The 23,806-nt window shown below is 60.3% G+C and overlaps 1 protein-coding gene across 1 annotated transcript; it reads right to left on the bottom strand.

Moving 5' to 3' along the window:
- Positions 1–914: 914 nt before the first annotated feature.
- On the bottom strand, positions 915–23,514 carry MAP2K2 (mitogen-activated protein kinase kinase 2). The gene is made up of 11 exons (XM_045863314.3): positions 23,132–23,514; positions 18,697–18,907; positions 14,040–14,186; positions 9,758–9,835; positions 9,220–9,271; positions 9,010–9,134; positions 8,253–8,466; positions 6,294–6,358; positions 4,934–4,995; positions 3,865–3,910; positions 915–2,248 (listed from the first exon to the last, which is right to left on the bottom strand). The coding sequence occupies exons 1-11, from the start codon at positions 23,221–23,223 to the stop codon at positions 2,138–2,140; spliced, it is 1,203 nt and encodes a 400-aa protein (XP_045719270.1). The 5' UTR covers positions 23,224–23,514; the 3' UTR covers positions 915–2,137.
- Between the last annotated feature and the right edge of the window lie 292 nt (positions 23,515–23,806).

The following is a 23,806-nucleotide window of genomic DNA, read 5'->3' as shown; positions in this document are numbered from 1 at the left end:
CACCAGGCCGTCCGGTGAGCCGCTCAGGACTCCGCGGCACAAACGGTGCGGAAGGGAACCAGGCGGGGACGGGGCCCACCCTCCGGGGATGCAGGGCACAGGATGAGAAAAGCTGGCGCGGACAAGACACTCGGGATCTTCTCCCAAACCAAGCGCAGGAACAAAAAAGCAAAGACAACACAAAACAAACGAAGAACCCAACCAACGCTCAAGATCCCAAAGCTCGGATGCCTTTCCTGATTGATTTTGTTTGCACAGAGAGGTCAGAAAGATGGGGTGTCCGGGGGTCACAGGTGTCGTGCCCACAGGGGCCCCCGAACATGGAGGCGGGGTCTTCGGGCTCCCATACTTGGTGGCATCGGGATTCTTCAAGAGGAGCCGAGAAACCTCAACCCGGCCGCACAAAACGCTCTGTATCTCCTAAGGGCCACCTTCTGCTGACCCCATGTCAGGAGACCCCAAAACCAACCGCTCCTACGCAACTCAGGAGGAGCCTGCCCCTTCGCAATAGAGCCTGTCAGCAGGTCTGTCTGGCCGACGGGAGAGCCGGGTGTGCAGGGGAGACACCAGGAAGTGCTGGCCTAGGTCCCCAAGGTTCTGGTGAGTTCCTGGCTTCCCAGGAGCCTGGTCTGGGACAGACAGGGAAGAGAAAGAGTCCGCTTCTCTGTGGTCCGGCCCTGGGACACCAAGCAACAGAGGCCTTACCCCACCGATTCCAAATCCTCCCCGAGCCCTCAGGACCCAGTCACCGTGGTCTCTTACTCCTTGAAAATGGCAGCCCGTTACCAGAGGCTCGGCGGCCATGGCGTGTGTGGGACAGGCCCCAAGATGCGGCCCATCGTGGTGGCCCGTGTTGGGCCCCGCCGCCCAGACGCTGACCCACCTTCCCGGCCCCATAGAGCGACAGCGGCGGATTTCGGGGTATCTGCTTTATTCTCTTCTCAATAGGTGAGACTTTGGGGACTAGGAAGTGGTGGAAACCCAGAAAGCCGGTGGAAGGAGCCAGCAACTCGTCTCCTCTTTGGCGTCCACAGGAAAAAGCACAGGAGACTGGGAGGGCGGCCTCCAGAAACCCAGGGCTGGCCGCCTGCCGTGCCCGCAGAGCAGCCGAGTCCCGCGACCCGCCGCAGCGTCCAGGGGGCGCTCACAGCCCCGCCATCTTCAGAGCTGGCAGGGAAGCCTCAGAGGCGGCCCAGCCTTGGGTCCTGGGGCACGTGCACATCCAGATGGACACGGGAACTGGGACCACCTCACCCTCACCGTTTCCTTTCCCAGCAGCTGGTGCTGACCTGCCAGAGGGCCTGAGGGATGCGCCCTGGGCAGTCACTTCCGATTCTCTGGGGGAGCCGAGGTGACATGAAGAGCCACCTGCCTGCATCTGCCAGCCCGCAGGCGTGGGGACAGCACAGGCCCATCTGCTGGATCTGTGGGGCTTTTCGACCACACCGACAGCCTGGAAGCCCACTGCTCCCTTTCTGCCAAGTGTCAGCTCAGCAAGTGCCACCAAGAGTTAGAAGTGTCTGTCCCCTGCAGCACAGGAAGGGGTGAGCAGGTCCCTCCTGGGGGTAGGTCACAGGCTGCTGAGCACAGACAGGTCAGCGGCGTGACAAGAGGGAGGGAGGGAGTGGACCCCATGACCACCAGTGGGCCCTGGGGACCACCTCCAGGGGTGAATGTCGGGCGTCATGCGAGGGACGACATAGGAGCGTGGGGCGGCGGCACCTCCCTTTCTTTTGGTGAAAGACACCAAGGTCTAGAGGTTCCCTGAGGCTGCATCCCCAGTTCCTGGTGTCCCCCCTACCCCACCGCTCTGCCCCAGGTGGGCGGTGGGCTCGGGGCTGGGACTGCCAGCCCACCCCCCCACTGAACAAACAGAACAGGAAGTACAACGGGCACAGTTTGCTTTTTCTTTCCCTGTTTTGTTTTAAACCTAAGAAGCAGGTCCGAGAAGACACCGCGAGCAGCGTCACCCTCCCCGGGGACCGGAGGCTCAATGTCCACTGCGGGGTGTGCGGGCAGCTCCGCGGAAGGCGGAGGGAGAGGCGGGCCGGGCCGGGGGAGAGGAGGCCCTGACCTGTCCTGGGCAGGAGGGGCGGGGCACGGGTGGGACGGCGGGCAGGTCGCCCATGGGACCCCATCACACGGCGGTGCGCGTGGGTGTGCTGGGCTGGTTCAGCCGCAGCGTTTTACACAACCAGCCGGCAAAATCCACTTCTTCCACCTCGGACCGCTTGATGAAGGTGTGGCTCTGCAAGGGGAGGAGACGCGCGTCAGGAAGGAGCGCGGCCCGGCAGGCCAAATGGCGCCAAGCCTGAGCGGGAGGTGATGCTGTGCTCACCAGGCCCAGGTCACCACCTGGCCCCGCCAACGCGGGGCCGGTCACACTCTGAGGGGCTGAGCAGTGTCCCCAGCCCCCACCCCTCGACGCCCAGAGCACCCCCGTCGTGAAGCCCACAGACGTCCCCAGACACCGCCCTGTGTCCCCTGGGGACAGAGTCGCCCCTGGGTGAGAACATCGGATCTGGAACAAGAGAAGCCTCCGTGAGGACAGGAAGTCCCCGACTCGTTCCGTCTGGTGTGGCAGCCACTGGCCACGTGAGGCTCCTGAGCCTCGGACGTCGGCTCCTGGGGCTGAAGAAGAGAAGCGCGCGTTCCGTTCCGTTTCAAGTATCTGAGATCAGCACATGGCTGGTGGTTCCCGTCCGGGACGGCGTGGCAACAGAGGTTCCTGGTTGAAGGCTGGGGGGCGTGAGCAACGCTGTCCCCACAGGGTGTGCGGGGGAGGGGCGGTCCTGGGGGCTCGGGGTGCATGGGAGGAGGCCTGGTCCCCCACAAGATGCCCAGGCGGGGGGGCAGGAGACGCCATCCTCACCTTCCCAAGAGTCAGCACAGGCTTGGGGGCGACAGGACAGAGGGCCAGACTCCCATGGTCTGGGGCAGCAGGCCCCACAGAAAGTGGTTTAAGTGGGGCAGAGACCTGGGAGCCCCATGGGGACCTCAACATCAAGAAGCTTGTACATCTGTACATCTTACACCCAACACGCATTTGTGACATCACACGAACACTCTCTACGGCGGACACAACAGACTCTCGAAGAACCAGGGCACACAGACCCTTCCCACATGGTGCTCTCCGCGCCCACGACCGGGAGACGCTGGCTGTCACCGAAACTAACGGAGGGGCGCCTGGGGACAGGAGGCGCCTCACAGGAGGCGCCGAAGCGGAGACCCCAGGATGGGGACAAGCCAGTCGAGAGGGGCAAGGGCCGTGTCCCCCAGGGAGCAGGCCTGTCCTTTGCAAAGGCCCTGAGGTGGAGGCTCTTTGGAGGAGGCAGGAAGGCCGCGGCCCCCTTACTGGAAAGGCTGAGTTCTGACAATGAATAGAGGCTCGAGTTCTGCCGTTTGCATGCCCGAGACATTGGACTGGTGCCCGTGACTGTCATGGTCTCACGTCGTGGGGGTGTGTGAAGGGTAGGCTGCCGCAGGCATGGCAGGGGTGTGGGGGGACGAGAGCTGGCAGTGGAGGGGGCTGAATGCGCCAGTGGTCTTGCATTGCTAGAGGAAAGGGAGTCTCCACGCCCACCTTGGTTCTCAAGGGCATCAGACAGTGTGGACTTACAGGGGGGCTGGTAAGCCCAGGTTTTCCCAGCCTGTGGGGCCCTACCACTCTCAGTAACACCCCTGACCACAGGCACGGATGGGCCATCCCGTGGCTCCAGGAGCCAAGGGAACCACAGCTGCTCTAGATCCTCCCCACTAATGAAGCCAGGAGACCACAGGGGACATGTGGCCCAGGATGCAGAGTTGGCTTGAGAGCTGGTTGGGGTCTCCCCGAGGTGAGCCCGTGCCCCTGCGATCACTCACCATGAGCATCTTCAGATCCGCTCGCTCTGCTGGGTTCTTTATTAGGCTGGAGAGGAAGACAGAGGGTGGGGGAGACAAGGCAGGGCAGTTAGCCAGCGGCCACGGGGACTTGGTTTTGAGCCGTCATCGGTCAGCCCCGTCCCCGCGCCTGGCCCATCTGAAGCCGGACGCAGCAAGAACAGAACCCGCTCTGCTGTCCCTCGGGTGTAAGGGCAGGACCCCCGGGGAGGGAAGGGTAAGGGTCTGAGACCAGGACAAGAGGGAAGGGGAAAGGCTGAGGGGACCAGCTGGCCGCTGCCGGGTCTGAGGCCCAGCGCAACCGCACTGCTAATAACCCCCTAACCTGGGCGTCTGAATGTCAAAATGGAACTTTTTCCTTCAAAAAAGCAGAACTGCCCCTAAAGACTTGCTCAAACCGGCCTGAGGCCAAACGGTGGCTGTTCAGAACCAAAAGAAAATGAGAGGGGTAGAGAAACATTCACCCAGATCCCTGGATTCATGCCGCACACACTGGCAGTGGCTGTGCAAAGGGCCGGTGGTGTGGGTCTGCTGCTGTCTGTGAGGTACTCCCCAGGCTGACTCCACCCGCCCTGACATGCAACACGGCCCTCGAGGTGAGGGGTGGCCCCGGCCCCTCCTGTTGCAGAGCCTGCGCGCCCCAGGCCCCGCTGACGCACCGAGAGCAGCTGACCGCTTGCCAGAACCCGACTTGGAAGCCTTGTTGGGAAGCTGGTGGGTTACAGGGCTTGACGGCTTAGGAAACTGGGACGCCTGCTGGCGGAAGGCAAGGCAGGAATCCTGGTTTGTTCTGGGCTTTGGGGACAGGATGGGGACAGCACCTGGACACCGCGACTCAGTAGCCTTGGAAAGGGAACCTACTGGGTTCTCAGGTGAGCTCCAGGTGCCCCCAGATGCCGCTGATCCCGGCAGAGGGGCCCGGCCCAGGACCAGGAAGGAAGTGTGCATCTGGGCCAGCAGCCAGGGTGTGGGCAGCCGTCCCGGGAGGCAGGCGGGGCCTCTGACGGCCTGGCACCCCGCCCCGGGCCGCCCTGAGACTGTGGCACCTTACCATTTATTTACAAACTCCTGGAAGTCCTGGGTGAAGATGCCGCTGGGCAGCTTGGGAGGTGGCTGTGGGAGAGAGCAGAGGTGGGGGTCGGATGCTTGAAGATGGCTCTCGAATCACAGGGAGAAGGTGCTTCACGGCCCTGAACCCATGAGGACAGCACTTTTTGGGGATCCTCAGAAGGCACCTCTCCTGGCCCCAGTCCCTTCACCTTGCTGGAGGGGGAGCCCCCCCCACCCCATGCCCACCTTCTGGCAGCTTCCCCACAGGCCCTGCCACCCGCCCTGCCAATTTGGTCAGGCCCTTCTGGGGTTCTCTTTGGAAAGCTCTGGTTTTGGGATCACAGCTGGTTCTAGGGGGGAGAAGAAAGGGCCCATCCATTTCCAGCTGGGGGTCCGGAGCACTGGGGGGAGGGGCGCGGGGTGGGGCAACAGGTTCCAGAAGCCCAAGGAGCCTGGCCACCACCCCCCCCCAGGGTGGGGACAGCTGTATGCAGGGTCAGGCCCCCGTCAGGGCAGGCAGTGGGCAGGCAGCCTGGTGAAACCCACGGGGCCTTCCTCCACGCAGGGGTGGGGGGTGCTGGCAGGCTCCCGGGGAGGACGTGCTTGCTGCGCCTAGGTGCGGCTGCCAGGTGCAGGGCGAGCTGTGCCAGCCCATCCTGTTCTGTCGTCACCAGCCCTGCTCCGCGCCGCTCACCCCAACACTCAACCTTATACCAAGCCAGTGCCACAGGCCGCCCGGCCACCCCATTTCTCTGCCCTGACTCCGAGGGGCCCCAAAAGCACACTTCGGCCCACAGAAGGCCCAGGAAGGGTGACCCAGCCAGGCAGGGAGGGTGGGTTTCAGGGTCAGGTCCCGCTCTGCCCCTTTCCAGCTGCAGGCCCAAGGAAGCTGCTCCCATCCCTGTACATCCACAACGGAAACAGTCCCACTACCCGCTCACCCGGTGGTGAGGCAGACCGGGGGGCTGGGCCCTCCGTGCCTCCTTCCCTGAACTTTCCCCGAGGAAGTGGATCACTCATGACAGCGCGTGCAGGGAGTCAGATGCGCAGAGAGCTACCAGGGGCAGCTCTTGGGGCCTGGGCATGCGGCCTTGGGGGAGGGGGGTGTCTTTACCCACACCCACACCCACACAGGGACGTAAACTCCTCTCAGGACGTGGCAGACTCGTGTGGTATGGCAGGAAGGCCACGCGCTTCTACCCGATAACTGACCGTTGAAAAGAGGTCCCTGCTCCGTCCCCCACTCCTCCCCAACAGAATCCGGCCTGCGTGCAGAATTCCCTTCCCTTGGGTAACAATTCCAAGTCCAACAGCTTAATCCGCCCTCGTGAAGACGGACCAGAGGGGCCCCCGGTACACACCTCGTTCACAATATAGTCCAGCAGCTCGAAGATGGCCATGGCCGGCCGGCTGTCCGTCCCGTGACCTGCTCGGGCAGAGACAGAAACAGAGGTGAGGTGGGCGTCTGCCGGGTACCCTCCCCCTGACACTGGCCTAACCCAGGGGAGGTGCCCTGGTGGGGTCCTTGCTGCCGAGCTCGCTTTCTTGGGAAAGCAGCTTCTCTCTGAGCCTCCGGCGAATTAACAAAACGAAGCAAAACGCCAAAATGAACAGGGGCATTTTTTGAGAAAGCACACATTTGGCACGGGGCTGCTCCCAGGCTGTGCCAAAGTCACAACCCCTGCTTCCTGGCGCACAGGCAGGGTGTGGGGGGTGGTGCTGACCAGCAGCAAGGACGGCAGCGTGACCTTGCACGGAGCCGCGGGCGAAGGCAGTGTCAGGCCCCAATGCTGCCCAGAACAGACGACCGGCTGGGGGTAGCTGACCCCCATCTTCGACCCAGCTGGCCAGGGCCGGGTTTGGCCGCTGGACTTTCGCCTTCTGTCCCCTGTCCTGAAACGGGCACGCAGGCCAGGGCTGGGGGAGGGGCTGGCAGGCCAAGGTGGCCTGGCATGGCCCGCCGCTCCTCCCTGCTGGGACGGGGCCCCAGCTGAAGGCCCGCGATGCCATCTGGGAGCTGGTGCTGGGAGGGAAAGGGCCAGGGCCTGGGGACACAGATGGGGGCAGGGGGTTCTCCCCTCGGAGAAAATCAAGACACCCCAGCAATGTGGGTCTGCCACCAGGAAAGGAGAAGCTGAGCTTGAAAATACTGTGGAAGCCGCCATTTGATGGCCCATGTCCATCAGCGATGAAGACACACAACATGGTCCACCACCCACGGGGATACATGGCCACGGACAGGAGCGAGGCGCCCACACGCGCGGCCCCGGGGACGTTGATGGGGGCGGGGACGCTCAGGGAGGGACCCGGACACGGAAGGTCACGCGGGGTGTGAGTCCATGTGGGTGACACGCCCAGAACGGGCTCATCCACAGACGGGAAGGGGGCTCTCGGGGGCAGGGGCTGGGGAGGGGGATGCGGGTGGGGAAGGGGCTTCTTTTTGCGGCGATATTCTGGAACTAGATAGTGGTTATGCTGGCACAACCTTATGAAGATACAAAATTCCACCGAATTGTACGCCTTCAACAAGGGGGCCCCGTGGAGCGTGAAGTCTATCTCAATAAAGCTGGTATCAGACAAACGCAACCCACCCGCACTCGGCTGCACACTCCTTCAGACTCACTCAACTCCCTTCCTGTCACTTGACTTAAAAAACAGAAATCAGAGTCCTAAGTGCTGCTTCCTAATTACGCTGCATCCGCCCTGACCCTTCCCCCCCTCACCACCTCCAGAATGGTCAAAGGGTCAGCCTGGACCCCTCTGGCACGGGGGCGCCCCCACCTCCCAGGGGCCTGCTGCTGGCCCCCAGAGCCCCCCAGCCTTTTGTCCCCTCCCACACTGTGTGTCAGGACTGAATCTGACAGGCCACCCAAGGAAATTCTGAGTCGTGACTTTCAGTTTCTGAAAGGACCGGCCCAAACGCAGCAGAGCATTTGCTGCTGAGTCCAGGCGGTGGGCACATGGGCGGCTCGCTGGGCAATCCTGGCAGGCCTTTCTCTATGTTTGAACATTTTTGTGATGAAATGCTGGAAAACCCACCCAATCAGCGGCTGGGCTGAGGAGTCTGTTTCGAGAACACCACCCCCCCGCCCCCCACCTGGCCACAACCCACGCAGCTGCCCTGGATGGCAGTGGCCTGGGGAGCTGTCCCCAGAAGCCTCAGGACCATCTGCGGACCGCGGAGTGCAGCTACCGTGACCCAGGGGGACAGGTGGTGCTGAGGAGGGCCGGAGGGGAGGCAGCTGCCGCCACCGGGCGCGGCTCTCCCCGCATGCGGATCACGGCCTGTCCCAGCCCAGAGTTCCAGAGTGAGGTCGTACCGCTGACGGGGCGTCCAGGGGGTTTCGGCCGTGGCGAGATGCTGTGAGGCTCTCCTTCTGCCCCGTCCACCACGGGCCGGCCAAATATGGCCTCTAGCTCCTTGGCATCTGGTGGGGGGATGGGGTACCTTCCGATGGACAGCTCCACCAGGGACAGGCCCATGCTCCAGATGTCCGACTGCACGGAGTAGTGCGTGCCCTGCAGCCGCTCTGGCTGTCAGCGAGAGAGCAGAGAGACGCCCCGAGGGACGCTGGGGCCCGGGAGCGCTCGCGGGGTTCCCCCACAGCCCCATCTGGGCCCCGGGCCGCCCTCCAGAGACCCAGCACCTCCGTCTCGTCCCTGCCCCCGCCGCAGGACCGCCACGGCCCAGCCAGTGCGGACAACAGTGCTCAAGACCCAAGTCGGCCCGGGAGGCAGCGGGGTGCCTCCGTTTCCGCAACAATCCCAAGACTAGCTTCTCAGAGTCTGCTCCTGAGATCACCCAGACGCTTCCTGAGATATCTGGGGGGTAGTTTCTTGGCTCAGAGACTGACTACCTGCTCCCCTGGACTAGTCTCTTCCTGCTAGAGGGAAGCCACTGGGCGGGCATTTGCAGAGAAAACCCTGAGCCGCAACTAGAATCTGGATGGAAAGGAGAAACCGAGTGGAAACAGAAAGTGTACTAGGAGAACCGCAGGCCTTGGAAAAGCTTCTGGAAAACGGAACAGCTGACGGGATGGGGGAGGGTACAGATGCCCTCACACCCAATGGACTTACAGACATGTAGGACCGAGTTCCCACAAAGGAGTTGGCCATGGAGTCGATGAGCTGCCCGCTCACCCCAAAATCGCACAGCTTAATCTCCCCTCGGGAGTTGACGAGGATGTTGGAAGGTTTCACGTCTGAGGACAGAGCCAGCGGCAGGTGAGGGGGGCCTGACCTGCCCGCCAGCTCCACCCGACCCCCAGACGTCCCCATCCGGCTCACCTCGGTGCATGATCTGGTGCTTTTCCCGGAGATACGCCAAACCCCGAAGAACCTGCGGGGGAACCCCAGGGAGGGGTCAGCAGGGCAGCACCGCGGGCAGACCTGAGAGGCCGCACGTCTGGGACAAGCTCAGGGAGCCCACATTGAGGGCCGGGGGCAAGTGACAAGGGTGGCAGGGACGGCCATACCGTCCCAGGCCAGTGGGCAGATGCCCGGCTCACCCGCCCTCACCACCCTGCCCCAAAGGTCACACAGGCCCAGTGGGCACTGGCTGGTGAGCGCTTCTGTGCTGGGTTTACGTGGAGGCCCCGCAGACAGATGGCTGTTTCACCAAGGCTGGGACCCTGCCACTTGGGCCGCGGGCACCCCCAACGCCTATATAGGGCAGGGAAGCATCACTCCTGTTTTATGGGCCACGAGACGCCACGTGCCAGGCCCACAGCTGGCAGAGATGGGCGTGGGCTGCTCCGACCCTGGCCACGTGAACAGGGTGGGGTAAGAACAAACCCGGCAGAGCACATGGCCAGGAGCCACTTACCGCAATGCTGACCTTCCCCAAGATCTCCTCGGGAATTCTCTTGGCTTCTTTTAACACCTGATCCAGAGAGCCGCCATCCTAGGGTCAGCACAGGAAAGAAAAAGCAGGCCGTGCTGAGCAGTCGGCCGGGCAGGGCCTGCAGGGCACTGGAGGACTCCCAGAGGGACACCGGGGCGGCAGGTATAAAAGCGAAGCACTTCCCCGCTTCCCGGCGAGCTGCAGCTCAATTTCCTCCACAGGAAACGGAGGCCAGACCACAGCCAAACGCAACCCGCTGGCCCAGAGTGGGGCCTCCTTCGGGCCCTGCCACCTCTGGGGCCTCTACGCGGCCCATCCAGTAAGGAAGGAACAAGGGTGCCAGCATGCTCCCTCGGCGGCCCGGCCCCTTCCCCAGGTTGCCACGGCAGCTGCGGGAGGAGCGCAGCTGCTGGGCTTGCAACCTGAGCGACCACGAGGCCTGCTTCCGGGGCCTGGGTTCTACTCCCGCCAGCCTGTGGCAGCCCCACTACACGGGGGATGGAGAGCCCGGAGGCGCCAGGGCAGGAGAACGCAGGCCAAGCCGCTGCTGCCCACTGCTCCCCATTCCCCTGCCCCTGGCCCCGAGGTCCTGTGTTCGCCGCCACGCACTGGTGAGTCCTGCAAAGGATGGGATGCAGGTCCTCCTGGTCAGCTCCCCACCCCAGGCCTGGCCTCAAATCCACAGGTCACCTGACAGCAAACCTGGAGACCAAACCCAGGCCGGGGTCCCCGCCGGGCCCCCCGGGACGCTAGGTGGACACACCGAACTGAACCTCGGAGCAGGTGCTTTCTCTCCCATGCTGCTCCAGGCCACCTACAGCCACACAGCTCCAGCCACCAGAGGAGAGGGGAGGGGCCCGGGGAGGTTGGGGGGAAGCCCGCAGTCCCAGGGATGCTGCGGCCTCCTGTCTCAGCACTTCTGCCCCAACCTTGCTCAGTTAGAAAGGCCGTGGGTGGGGAGTTCTAGAAAATCCAACACCCTGTGAAGCTTCTACAACCTGCATGTGACTCTGGATTAGCTCCAGACTGAGGGTGCGGGACTGAGCACAGAGGGTGGCTGTGCCCGAGGAGAAAACCACGGGGCCAGCGTTCCTGGCTCTGCCCAGCTCCGCCTGCAGGACCAGGGGAAATGCATTCTATTCTCGTTTCTCCCCTGTATCACCCAACCTTAAAAGAATACAAAAAAAATCTTTTTAAACTATGACCCTGCTTCCCAACACAGCTCCTTTCGTTCTGAACGTTTATGGAGCTGTGATAGGTTTATATACGAAGACGTCTGGCGGGAGCGTCCACAGAGGGGCCATGATAGGCCAGGCCCTGTGTGGGGCGCCTCGGTGAGCGGACCGTTCTGCGCTCTCTCTCTGGCTGGCTCTGCCCCACCCCACCCCTCGTGCCGAGCACGGATGTCCCCAATGTGGCCCAGTGTCCCCTGGGGCGGGATCACTTCCGGATGAGACCCCCAGGTCCATACTAAGAAGAGCGTGAGTTGCTCAAGTCACATCGACAGGAAGTGGTCCAGGAGATAGCACAGCTGGGTCCCTCTGACCCCAAATCTCACACCCTGTGCGGTGTCACACGTCTTCATTTTGTGTATGTGTTCTAAATATTCCGGAAAGCGTGCTTTTATTAAGTTAAGTGGTACATGAATACCATTTTATAAAAAAACTCAACTGCAGGGGCGCCTGGGTGGCTCAGTCGGTGAAGCGTCTGACTTTTGGTTTCGGCTCGGGTCATGATCTCAGGGTCAAAGGATCAAGCCCCTCACTGGGCTCTGTGTTTGGCGCGGAGTCTGCTTGAGACTCTCCCTCTGCCCCTTCCCCTGTTCACACACTCTCTCTCTCTCTCTCTCAAAACAAGAACTATAAGTAAGTAACACTCTCATCTCCCAAAAATTCCACTTGCCTCCCCTGAAGTGTGACTTTCAGATCCTTCTGTGTATTTGCATATGCATCCATATGCACTGGGAAACAGACTTTAGGGCTCACATTATGCATATTTTCTCCCTCGGCACATATACACCACCTCGTTTCTCCACTGCCAAGTGGCCCGGTATCGCTCTCTACCTCTCCCTTACCAGCAGATGTGTGATTTTTCACTATTACAGAACAAGGAGGCATATGCTTCAGATGTGACTAGACCCCAAGAAACACCAACAGGTGCCTCTGAATGGTCAGTAAGCTGCCCCCCAAGATAACCACTGTCTGCAGGGTCCATGCCTGGAGTTGCCCCAGTGATAGCCCCAGGCCCTGGGGAAACCACCGCCCGCTCTCTCTAATCCCCAGACACTGGACCAGTGAGTTCACCCTTCTGTGCTGAGTCTGGGCTGCTCATCACCAACTCAGGGTCTTTGCTTGCAAGCCGGGGCTGGAATCGACCAGTCAGAAACATGGGCCAATCCACACCCAAACCCGCACAGAGATGAAGTCTCACCCTCTGCTCGCTGCTCCAGATGCTGCGGGAAGACTGGTTCCCCCCACCCCAGCCCCAGGACTCAGGCACAGGCACCCCTCAGTTCTACAGGTGGAGGGGGGAGAACCTGGTCCCAAGTCACGCTATTAGGAGGTTAGCGGTGGAGTGCACGCCTGACCCCAGGCTGTCCCCCACTACGGCACGCAAACGAACATCGCAGAAATGTCACGCATGCACGGAAATGCCCTGGGCACGTGGCGCGGTTCCGGGGCGGATTAGGTGACGTGGAAACACTGTGAAGGGCGGTGGGGCGGGGGCTACCTCGCCCTTCTGGTACTTTTACATCATTTTATTCTCCTCGCCCCTTTCTTGCACGCAGCGCCCCCTCCTGGGTGCTGAGCCGCCCAGTCTCATCGCTAACTCGAGAACAACGGCATCCGATCTTGGCGCCCGGGGAGCGGGAGCGCAGGTGCATGCCTCACCTGACGGCCGCCGGGGCACTATTCCCTCGCTCCGCTGCCCTCCTACGCCCAGCGCAAAAGCACACCAAAAAACCCAACTAGGAATTTGCAGAGGATGAGCACAATAAACCACTGGGATCACCTCCCCCTGCATCAGTGTGGCTCGCTCCTTGTGCGGACGCCTCATGCAGGAAACCCTTCAAGTTCACTGAGAACAAAAGCAGAAGGCGGGCCAGCCTGTGACGCTCCCCCTCCTCCAGAAGCGCAAGAGGCACCTCCGAACTCCCACGGGGTTCAGGGAGAACAGGGAGGGGAGGCGGAGGGACTCCCCGTCCGGCAGTGAGCGCCAGGCAGCCGGTGGGTCCCACTTCCGTCTCCCTTTGCAGGGGCAGACAGGCTGCGGTGGGGCGCTGCCGGGCGGGGGGCCTGGGGCCAGGTAGGGGCGGGGGGGGGGGGGAGGGCAGCACCTTCTCCAGGGCACGGTGACACCACGCGGCCACTCTCGATACATACGGGCGCTTGCTCAAATTCACTTCCTGCCTCCGTTACAAAACCGTCAGGGGGGAGAGCACCGCGCCTGTGAGGCGTAACCCAAGCTGCTGGGCCTAAGGCCACCGCATCCTGGTTTTGCAAGGGCCCCGAAGGGCCTGAGCCTGGACGGCCGGGGGGCAGGCAGCCCCGTACCTGACAAATCAGGCTCGGCACGGGGTCGGCAGCATTTCCTCCCAGGGCCCTCAGCTCTGACCACTTCTGCTTTCGCTATCCCCGATCCCACCCATTTCTGAGGTTCAAGACCAGAGTTTCTTAACAAGGGGGCTCATCAGAATCAACCATGGTGGTTTGAAACAAGATCGGTTCCTGTGTTCCACCCCAGAGCGTCTGATTCCACAGACCTGAGCTGGGCTGCAAAGCCGGGCCTTGCCTTGAACAGAGCACCCAGATCACTGCTCTCTCCTCAGGGGGTGCTTGGGAAACAGCCATCCAAGTCTCCACCACATAGGCCCTCAGGCCCGGCAATTCCACCTTCGGGACCTTATCCCACCTCTGGCCCAAGGACATTTCTCCCGCTGTCGCTCCCCACAGGTCGGAAACAACCTCTGTCTGCCACCACGAGAGTGTTCAGTAAACTACCTTACAGGCACTCGCCGTGGCCAGCACACGGACGGTAGAGAAAATGACGCCAGCTCCCTGTGTGCCAGCAGGGAACGGCTTCCACCACGTATCCGGGGAGAGGCCAGGCGGGGGGAGGGGGAGCATCTCGTGCTTAGAGAACCGAAGGATCTATGAGCACACGCTTGCACGGCACGGAGTATCTCCAGAAGGACCCCTTGGAAACAGGTGTGCTTTGCATCTGAGGACGCGGGCTCGGACGGGTGGGCAGGGAGCGCACTCACCATGTGCTCCATGCAGATGCTGATCTCACCGTCGCTGTAGAAGGCCCCGTAGAAGCCCACGATGTACGGAGAGTTACACTCGTGCAGCACCTGCAGCTCACGGATGATCTGGTTCCGGATGGCCGGCTTGATTTCCAGGTGGATTAGCTGTGGGGGAAAGCGAAGGGCGCTCACAACCGGGCCTCTGAGAGGCCCAGAAGGAGGGGCCTTTGGCCCCCTGCCCTTGATGTGCACACAGCAGCATTCAAAACTGTGCAATCCACTCCTAGGCATTTACCTAGAAGAAAAAAAAAAACCACGTCTACGCACAAACTTGCACACCTGTGTTCACGCAACAGGAATCACGATTGCCAAAGCATGGAAGCCACCCAAGTGTCCACCTATAGGTGAACAGATAAACACGCACCCACACACACAGGCACACTACTCCACCAGGAACAGGAGCGAGGTGTCCTTAAGAAGAATTCTCTTCCCACCCAACTGTACGAGTACCGCCTTTCCCAGGACCCAGACCAGGGACGCCCATGACCTCGCCCCTCTCAGCGGGGGTCTGCTTCTGGAACCCTTCCCCCTCCGGGCTGGAGATGACACAGAGGAAGCCTCAAACCGCCACCCGAGGAGGCTCCTAGCTCCCCTTCGACCTGAGTTCAAGTCAGTAGCCGTGGATGGTTACCCACGGCATCACGAGTTCAGATGGGAAGAAACCCGAGGACTGCCTGGAGAGATGCAGGACACAGGAGACAAAGCGCCAGAGCAATGCCCAACAGGAAAGAGTTGAGGCCGGGACTCCACGTGCTGGCCACTTAGAATCTCAGCTGCTCCGACCATTCCAACACGACAAGAAAAAGGTGATTTCTACCCACCTGTCAGATCAAGGGTGTCTGAACCTGTCGCCACAGATCCTATATTTCATCGGAACCCTGTGATGGGGAGAGGGAATGGCAAAGACTTGCTCGGAGTGGACACGCGCCTGGAAGGACAAGTGGGAGTTGGCCAGACGGATGTGGTAGGGGTGGGTGTTCCAGGCGGGAGGGCAAAATGCTGACTGAGGGCACCAAGGCACAAAGGGGCATGTGCCAAGTTCAGGGAGACACAGGGTGTGTGTGGGAGCAACACCCGCTCCCCAATGACCCTGGCCACCTTGAGAACTGCAGTAGGTCCTGGTGGGACAGTGCCCGGGGCTTCTTGCCACTCCCAGCAAAGCTTCATGCCCCCCCTGCAAAGGCAAGCTTTGGCCATGGGTTCCAGGCCCTGTACTCCCCCCAGGGCCACCCCCAGTAGGACCCAGGGAGGCTCTCTCCTTTGGTGGGACCACAACTGTGATTTGATGCCCCCTCACACACGGGAGAGGCTGGGTCTGAAAATGAAACTTGCGGTCTATGCGGAAGGCAGGAGGTCTGCTCTCAAAAGCCCAGAGAGGACTCACTGAGGCCAACAGATAGACCATGGAGGGTGATGGAGGCCAGCACCAGCCAACAGAAGTACAATCAGGCCTCGGGTTTAATTTTAAATCCTCTAGCTGCCACATTACAAAAGTACAAAGAAACAGGTGAAATGACTAATTTTACATATTTTAACTCAATGCAGTGTATCAAAAAATTACTTTCAATATGTAATCCATGTAAAAATATGAATGAGATTGTCCCATACTGAGCCCTTGAAATCTGGCATCGTATTTCTTTGCATGAACAGCAATCTCAGCTGGACTGACCGCATCTCAAGGGCTCCGTGTCCACAGCTGACCGGGGTAGGCGCCGTGGACACTGCAGATCTCCACCAAGAACTTCAAAGGAGCCACAGATGAGTGACTGAGCTGGGGAGCGAGAACCCTACAGGCTTCACATAAAGGAAGGGGTGGACAAAGGTGGGCAGCACTGGACAGAAACCCAGAGGTCACCGGAGCCCGGAGTTGGGGCCTTCCACATGAAGTAACGCCACAGGAAGTCAGAGGCTCTTGGGGAAGATGCAGTAGAGAGGACGCGGGAGCTCACGGGTCCCTTCTACCTGGGCCTAGAGAGCGAGCCTTCCAGATCACTGAGGAGCCACGCTGAGAGCATACGGAGAAAGCAGGCATGGGAAGCAAGGGCACGTTTCTGAGCATGCGTGGTCACACCTCACCCTGACGACAGCCCTTGCGGGGACGGGAGAATTGCCCCCACTGCACTGATGAGCAGCTTCAGGTTCTAAGAGGCTCAATCCTGTTTCCAGGGGCATATGCTGCTGAGTAGTCAAGTCTGCGTCAGGGCCGGGCTCCCAGATCACCAAAACCCACGCTCTCTCCACGCCACCACCTTGGGGTCATGCACACTCCAGGAGCTGCTTACACAGGGATGGCGCAAGGCACTCGAACCCAACACCAAGCCCATCTAGCAGTTTAAGGCGATTTCTACTGCAGAATGGGGGTGCGGGGAGTACACACAAGAAAGAGAGGGAAATAAATTCTGGAGGTGAAACACTGACATCTTCTATCACGTCAGGGCCAACTACAAAGGGCAAACCTGAGAGGGTTCGAACCCAATTCAGATGCTCACCCACCTCGGCCTGTTTCCTCGTGTGTAAAATGGAGCTGTTGCTCAACTGAAACCAGAACACGACACCGGCTCTGACATGGGGCTGTCACGTGAGGATGGCCGAAGGACCACGACGTGGCCTTGCGGAGTCACAGACCTCCATCAGAGGCAAGCAAGTGCTCAGGGCCCGCACAAACGCGAGGCCCAAACACGCTCCTCCCGCAAGGCCAAGGGAGTCGAGGAAGGCCCGTGCCTGACACACACGCTAACTTCATCATATGGCTCTCCTGGCCTGAGCAATGCAGAGGTTCTGCTCTTCGGGCTCTCAGAAGGATGCAGGAGGAGTCAGAACGCCACGCATGAGTCAAGAACACATTTACCATCACATGTGACTGTAAAAATCGAGACCAGTTCACTCGAGGCTTACATAACTGGTCGCCCTGCTCTCCCGGCAGGTCATACTGGTTAGGAAAATCCTCTGCCGATCGAAGGGGCCACAGGGATGCTGGCAACAAAGGCTGCTGGCCCGCGGGGAAGCCCCACCCCAGCCCCTAGTTTCTAGCCCTGTGGCAGGCTGAATTTGGAGATCTGGTGAGCTTATGGACTCGGAAAGCACGGAATCCATACCCGGCACCTGGGAATTCAGAGGCCACCCAGGGTAGTGGGGAGAAGGACCGAGGCTGGTTTCCCCAAAACCACTTTGCCACGTCAATTTCCCATCGGTGCCTGCAGCTGAATGAAGACAAACTGGCCTCGCGGGTGAACTGGCATTCTAGATAGACTGAAAGGAGCCCTTGACTCCTGGGGACCGGTCGCGAGCTCCTGGGCCATCACGGAGTCACAGCCCAGAGCCACACGACAGCGGGCGGCCGGCCTTCTTACTCAGCGTGCTCCCCAAATGCCTGTGGACACAGCCGCATCCTGTGCGCACTGTGCTGGGCGTGCAGCTGCTCGGGGCTCACACCATGGGGGAGCTTACCACCTACGGAGAACCGCACTGGACGCCCTGCTCCCCCAGATCTCAGACCTACTTTCCTGCAGCTTTTTACTTTGAAAGACTTATGGAGGCTCGGGAAAGCTCTGACACCACTGTCCTGTGCAGCCTCCACCCCGCTGCCCACGGTGGTGTCTCCTGCGGCTGAAGGATGCTGCGAAACCTGGAAACCTGCAGCGGGCCGGCACCATGACTGCTCGGCAGAACTCACCTGGGCCCCCGGGGTTTACGCCCCCAAATCTGGCTCCGAAGGCTTTCACAGAGTTGCAGAGCAGCTCCCGGAGTCACGCTTACAAGGCGTGTCAGCGCTCCCCTCCCCCCCAGGCGACGGCTCAGCTGGCTTGGGGACACTCCGAGGTCCCCGATGTCGACCTGGGTCAGCACTCTGTTCGCAGCCCCCCTCCCACCCCGTCATCCTCGGAATCTCACGTCTGCCTTTCTAGTCCCTGTTCGCGGGGTGACGGCAGACCCGAGATTTCTGGGGTGGCTCCGGTACCAGAAAGGCTACCCGCGGTGAGGGGACAGAGCCAGGTCTTGGAGGGCAGGCAGTGCTCCAGGGACAGAAGAAACAGCTGCAACGCGAAGTCCCAGCGGAGAGCCAGAGCAGCACCCTCCACCCGGGCGTGGGGTGGCCGGCTTTCCGAGCACACGAAGTGGGGACTACAGGGGGAGCCAGCTCCAGAAGAGCTGGCTCTCCGTGCCCGAGAGAACATGCCTGTAGGAGCTGAGTAATTTGTCACATAAGGTTCCCTGGTTATGTGTTTGGGAGCCACGATCCCCAAAGGGTCACATCCTCCTCTTCTCTACCCGTCCATGTGTCAGGGAGGCTTCTCGACCGCTTAGCTGGGAGCCCGGGTGAGGAAGCCAACCTGGAACAGTCAGGATGTTTCTGAGAGTGGGAGTTTAAGTCCTGGAGGGCGGAGGGCGGGGACAGAAGGCAAGAGCTGCTCGAGGCAGACAGGCCACGTCCTAACCAGAGACCGACTCTCCCTGAGGACGGGGTGAGTGCTGAGTGCTTGGAGCTCAGGGGCCTATCAGAAAGCAGAGGCTTGCGCCTTTCAAACCTCTCTGCCATGTCTGGGGGGGCCTGTCTCACCACGCACAGCATCAGGGCACAGGGATGGTGTGCCCGCCCTCACCGACCGCCTCTCACCTTTCTCGCCATGATGAGGCCGGAAGGTCTGTGCTGGACCTTGGTGACCACCCCACCGTTCCCGGCTCCCAGCTCCGAGATTCTTTCAAAGTCATCGTCCTTGAGTTCCCCGACCTTGGCCTTCTGGGTGAGGAAGGCTTCCAGTCGCTTCTTCTGCTGCTCGTCGAGTTCTAGCTCCGCTAGCTTCTTCTGGAGGTCCACCAAGTTTGCTCTGCAAAGACCCCAAGGGCAAGGGCTAGTGAAGAATGTGCAAGCTATGGAAAGATGACCGGATCCGGCCAAGCTTACGGGGAGGCTACTCCGTGCCACGCCCCAGGTGTGTCACTGCAAGGACACGGGGATGGATCAGACACCAGCCTGTCCCTCAGGACCAGCTCTGGTTCAGTGGTGCGAGTCTCAGACCAGGAGCCCCCCTTCCTGACACGAGGACTCCAGACCACATTGGAAGGAGATGCAGGAATGGCGGGGGGCGGGGGGGGTGGAGAAGCTGCGCCACAGATCAGGTGAGTGAAGGCTCAGGCCGGGACTGAGGAGCAAACTTGTTCTGAGTGGTCTCAGGGCCAAGAGCAAGAACCAGCGGGCAGAAGACAGGAATTGCAGGATGTGTGCCTTTAATGCACATGAATGACGCATGAGCACTTGAGGGGAAATGAAGAGGGGCAGAAAGCAAACAGTGCAGACATTTCCAGGGCATGCTGCTCAGCCAGCATACTCTTATGATATGACTCTAAACATTAAGCATTTATATGCACAAACATTCCTGGAGCCAGTCATTAAAAAAACCAACCAGGGGCGCCTGGGTGGCGCAGTCAGTTAAGTGTCTGATTCTTAATTTGGCTCAGGTCATGATCTTGGGTCATGAGATCAAGCCCTGAGTCAGGCTCCGTGCTCAGTGTGGTGTCTGCTTGGGGTTCTCTCCCTCCCTCTCCCTGCCTCTCCCTCCCCCCCACCCCCACTCTCTTGTGCTCTCAAAATAAATAAGTTTTTTTTTTAAAGATTTTATTTATTTATTTGACAGCGAGAGACACAGCGAGAGAGGGACACAAGCAGGGGGAGTGGCAGAGGGAGAAGCAGGCTTCCCGCCCAGCAGGGAGCCCGATGCGGGGCTCGATCCCAGGACCCTGGGATCACGACCTGAGCCGAAGGCAGACGCTTAACCGACTGAGCCACCCAGGTGCCCCCCCACCCCCACCCAATAAATAAATCTTAAAACAAACAAACAAAAAAACCCAAAAAACACCCAACCATGTAAACTGCACTTTATTGGGTGATTCGAGGAATTTCCCAAGGAATTTTGATAGTAAGCTATTTTCACTAATGCCTTGACTTTGAACCAAATCCTGGAGTCAAAAGCAGCTCCCCGTAACAGGCGGGCAGACATTAGCTCAATGCACACAAGGACTAACCCAGTGCTGTCCAAAAGAAATAGTATAAAAGTTACATGTGCAATTAAAATTTTTCTAGCCACGTTAAAAAAAAATATATCAGGTGAAATTAATTTTAACATATTCCACTTAACCCATCAAAAATATAAATTTCAATATGAAATCAGAATAAACAAATTAATGAATATTTTCCTTTTTCTTCATATGAAGTCTTTGGAATCTGGAATGCATATTATCCTTCCAGCTCCCCTGAATTTGGACCGGCTAGCCACATTTCAAGCACTGGCAGTGGCCAGGGGACCAGACAGGGTGGGTAGCTAAGAAAAGCCTCTAAAGGACCTTGGGTGATCCCCAGCCAATTTCTGAGGGCATTTAAGCCCAGGCTGACCCCCAACCTGGGGGAGACCTGGTGGGGGGATTCAAGCAGGGAATGAAGGGGGAGACTGGAGCTCTCTCAGGAACCTCCCAATCCTGAAATTTGACTGTAACTAGGCTAGAACTTAGAGGCTTAAGCAAAGGGGCACTGGCTGGGAAGGAGATGAGGAAAGTCATCTGAGCTCCTACAGCAAAGAAGTTGCTAGAAGGCAGGGGGCTAGGTGCCACTTCCTGAGCACATATCAGGGCTTTACAAACCCCACTTTGTTTCACTCTCAAAATCTTCCTGGGATGTGGGTATCTTGTAGTCCCAGCCCACGCAGGAGGGAACAGGCTCAGAGAGGTTAAGTAACTTGCCTGTGGATCACAATGCAAGGAAGTGGCAGTGCCTGGAATCAACCTGCATCCTTCCGCACTGCAAAGCCCTGCTCATCATGGCATGATGCTGAGCCAGGACTGTGGGCCTACTACGTGCTCCCTGAATGCCTGGTTAACAAAGACCTGGATGAGGAAGGGACGGAGGAGGGAAGGCAAAGGAATGAATGTACATGACAAGCTTCCTTCCTAAACGGTTGAAGAGGTGGCTTTTTTTTTTTTTTTTTCAGATTTTATTTATTTGTTTGAGAGAGAGAGAACAGCGAGAGAGGGAACACAAGCAGGGGGAGTGGGAGAGGGAGAAGCAGGCCCCCCGCGGAGCAGGGAGCCCGATGCGGGACTCGATCCCAGGACTCTGGGATCATGACCTGAGCTGAAGGCAGACGCTTAACGACTGAGCCACCCAGGTGCCCGAAGAGGTGGCTTTTGAGGCCAGACTCCGCAAAGTCGTCTTCGCACTGCCCTATGAGCTCGAAAATGTGTTCTGGAGTCAGCTGATTAATCCACTTTAAATTTAATAGCGACCCAGCTGTGGTTATAAAAAAAAACCCTGGAATTCCAATGGCTGGCTTTCTCTGCAGGGGGAGTTCTGGAAGGGATGGAAATCAGAAACCACGTAAAAGAAAGAAGAGAATGAAGGAGGCGCTCTCCTGAGAAGAATAAGCAGCAGACTTTTGGAAATAAGGAACACATCCCCATGCTGAGCTGCCTGCTCAGAGAAAGATGTCAACTCGCACACACAGGCATCAGACTCTCTCACCGGGGGCGCAGCAGCCATGTCCCCTGAGAGGCACCACACAGGCTGCTCCCCCATCACACCTGGTTCTCAGGGGGTCACACCACAAGCACAGCAAACAGACCCCAGCCAGGGGCCTCTGGAACCGTCCTGCTCCTCTTTAGCATGGGGAACAGGAGTGGGGAGATCACAGGGACTTCTTCTGTGGCCAAGGGGTCACCCTCGCTTGACCTCGAAAGTATGTGCCCCTCCCACAATATGATTCCGCCCATCTGGAGACCCCACTGTCCCAGATGCTCCTTCCTGTCCCTTCCCCCCAAGTCCTCCTGTCTGCTTCGGTGCCTGCGGCTCCAGCCCCTAGAGGCTCCTTCTCCTCCTCCCCACCAGGATCCTGCAGTTGACCTCACTACTCAGGGGCCTCGCCTGGCCCTGTCCCCTCAGAGACCCCTCAACTAGTCTTCTCCCCTCAGGGGGTCCTGGCTCATCTTACCCTTCAGGGAGCCCTCAACCACCCTTCCCCTGGAGGGACACTTCCCCCCATTCCTCTCCTCCCAGGAACCCCTTCACCCCATTCTTTGGTATGCAAGGACCTCCACCATCTACCTCACTACTCAGGGACCCACCCAACTCCAGTTTCACTACTCAGGGGCCCCATACACCATCTTTTCCCTCGGGGACCTCCTCCTGCCTTGATTCACCACTCAGACTCCTCCTCCCATCCTCTGTGGGCAGGAACCCTCCCTCAACTCCGTTTCACTCCTCAAGACCTCCCACCCCATCCTCTTCACTCAGGGACCCTCTCCTGACCTCAGTCCTCAGGGTCCCGCACCCCATCCTCTCCACTCACGGTCCCCCTCCCCTCAACCTCACTACTGAGAGCCCCACACCCCATCCTCTCCACTCAGGGCCCCCCTCCCCTCAACCTCACTACTGAGAGCCCCACACCCCATCCTCTCCACTCAGGGCCCCCCTCCCCTCAACCTCACTACTGAGAGCCCCACACCCCATCCTCTCCACTCAGGGACCCCCTCCCCTCAACCTCACTACTGAGAGCCCCACACCCCATCCTCTCCACTCAGGGCCCCCCTCCCCTCAACCTCACTACTGAGAGCCCCACACCCCATCCTCTCCACTCAGGGACCCCCTCCCCTCAACCTCACTACTGAGAGCCCCACACCCCATCCTCTCCACTCAGGGACCCCCCCCCCTCCTACCGACCTCACTGTTCAGGGCCCCACACCCCATCCTCTCCGCTCAGGGACTCCCACCCCATCTTCGCTCAGGGCCTTTCCGCCCCATCCTCTTCACTGAGGGACCCCCTGCCCCGACCTCACTGCTCAGGGACCCGCACCCCATCCTCTCCATTCAGGGACCTCCTTCCCCCATCTTGCTACTCAGCGCCCCGCAACCCATCCTCTCCACTTAGGGACCTCCTCCCGCGTCCTCACCACTCAGGGAACTCCCACCCCATACCCCATCTCCTTTCAGGTCCCCCCCTTCTACTGACCTCAGTACTCAGGGACCCCCTCCCCTTCCTCACCCCGGCCAAGCCCGGCCCACTCACTCGGAGGCGCCCTCGCTGGTGGGGGACGGGCCCTCGGCGATGGCGGGGTTGATAGTGAGCGCCGGCAGCACCGGCTTCCTCCGGGCCAGCATCGGGGCTCCGCGGGCCGGCGGCGGCGGCACCTCTAACCGGGGCCCATAGGGGGCGGGCCGGGAGCGGGCGGCGCCGACGCGAGCCCGGGGCTGCGGCCGCGGCCTAGGCGGGCGCCCGGGCGGCGAGGGAGAGCGTCGCTGCGGACCCGGGCCGAGGGGCGCGGAGGGGCCCCGGCGCTGAGGCCAAGGAGCCGCCGCCGCCGCAAAGAAGGCCCGCCCGAGGCTGACGCTGCAGCCGGAGCCCGGGAGGCCGCGGACAGGGAGGGGGAGCAACGAGATTGCGGGCCGGCCTCTCGCGAGAGCCAGCGCCGGGAGCCGCGAGGCCCCGCCCCTCGCCGTGGCGCGTGCGCACCAGCCGGAGGCCGCCTTCCCGTGGGGGAAAGGGGCGGAGACCTACCGAGGCGGTGCCGGGAGTGTGCGCACTCTCTCGCTTCCCCCACTGCTGGCTTGCGCATGCGTCTGAGACTCTGGGCGGAGGCTCAAGGGAGGCGGAGCCTGAGGGAGGTCTCTTAGGGGCTGATGAGAGTGGGCAGGTGCGCAAAGCTGAGGCCAGACCCGTGTAAGCCTTGTGGTGCCCGATTGG

This window comes from Mirounga angustirostris, unplaced genomic scaffold, assembly GCF_029215605.1.
Source record: "Mirounga angustirostris isolate CCGP_5_RB_7025 unplaced genomic scaffold, mMirAng1.0.hap1 SCAF_1, whole genome shotgun sequence".
Classification (NCBI taxonomy): Eukaryota; Metazoa; Chordata; class Mammalia; order Carnivora; family Phocidae; genus Mirounga; species Mirounga angustirostris.
Note: the sequence above shows the minus strand (reverse complement) of the source record. Positions and strands in the feature narration are given on the sequence as shown.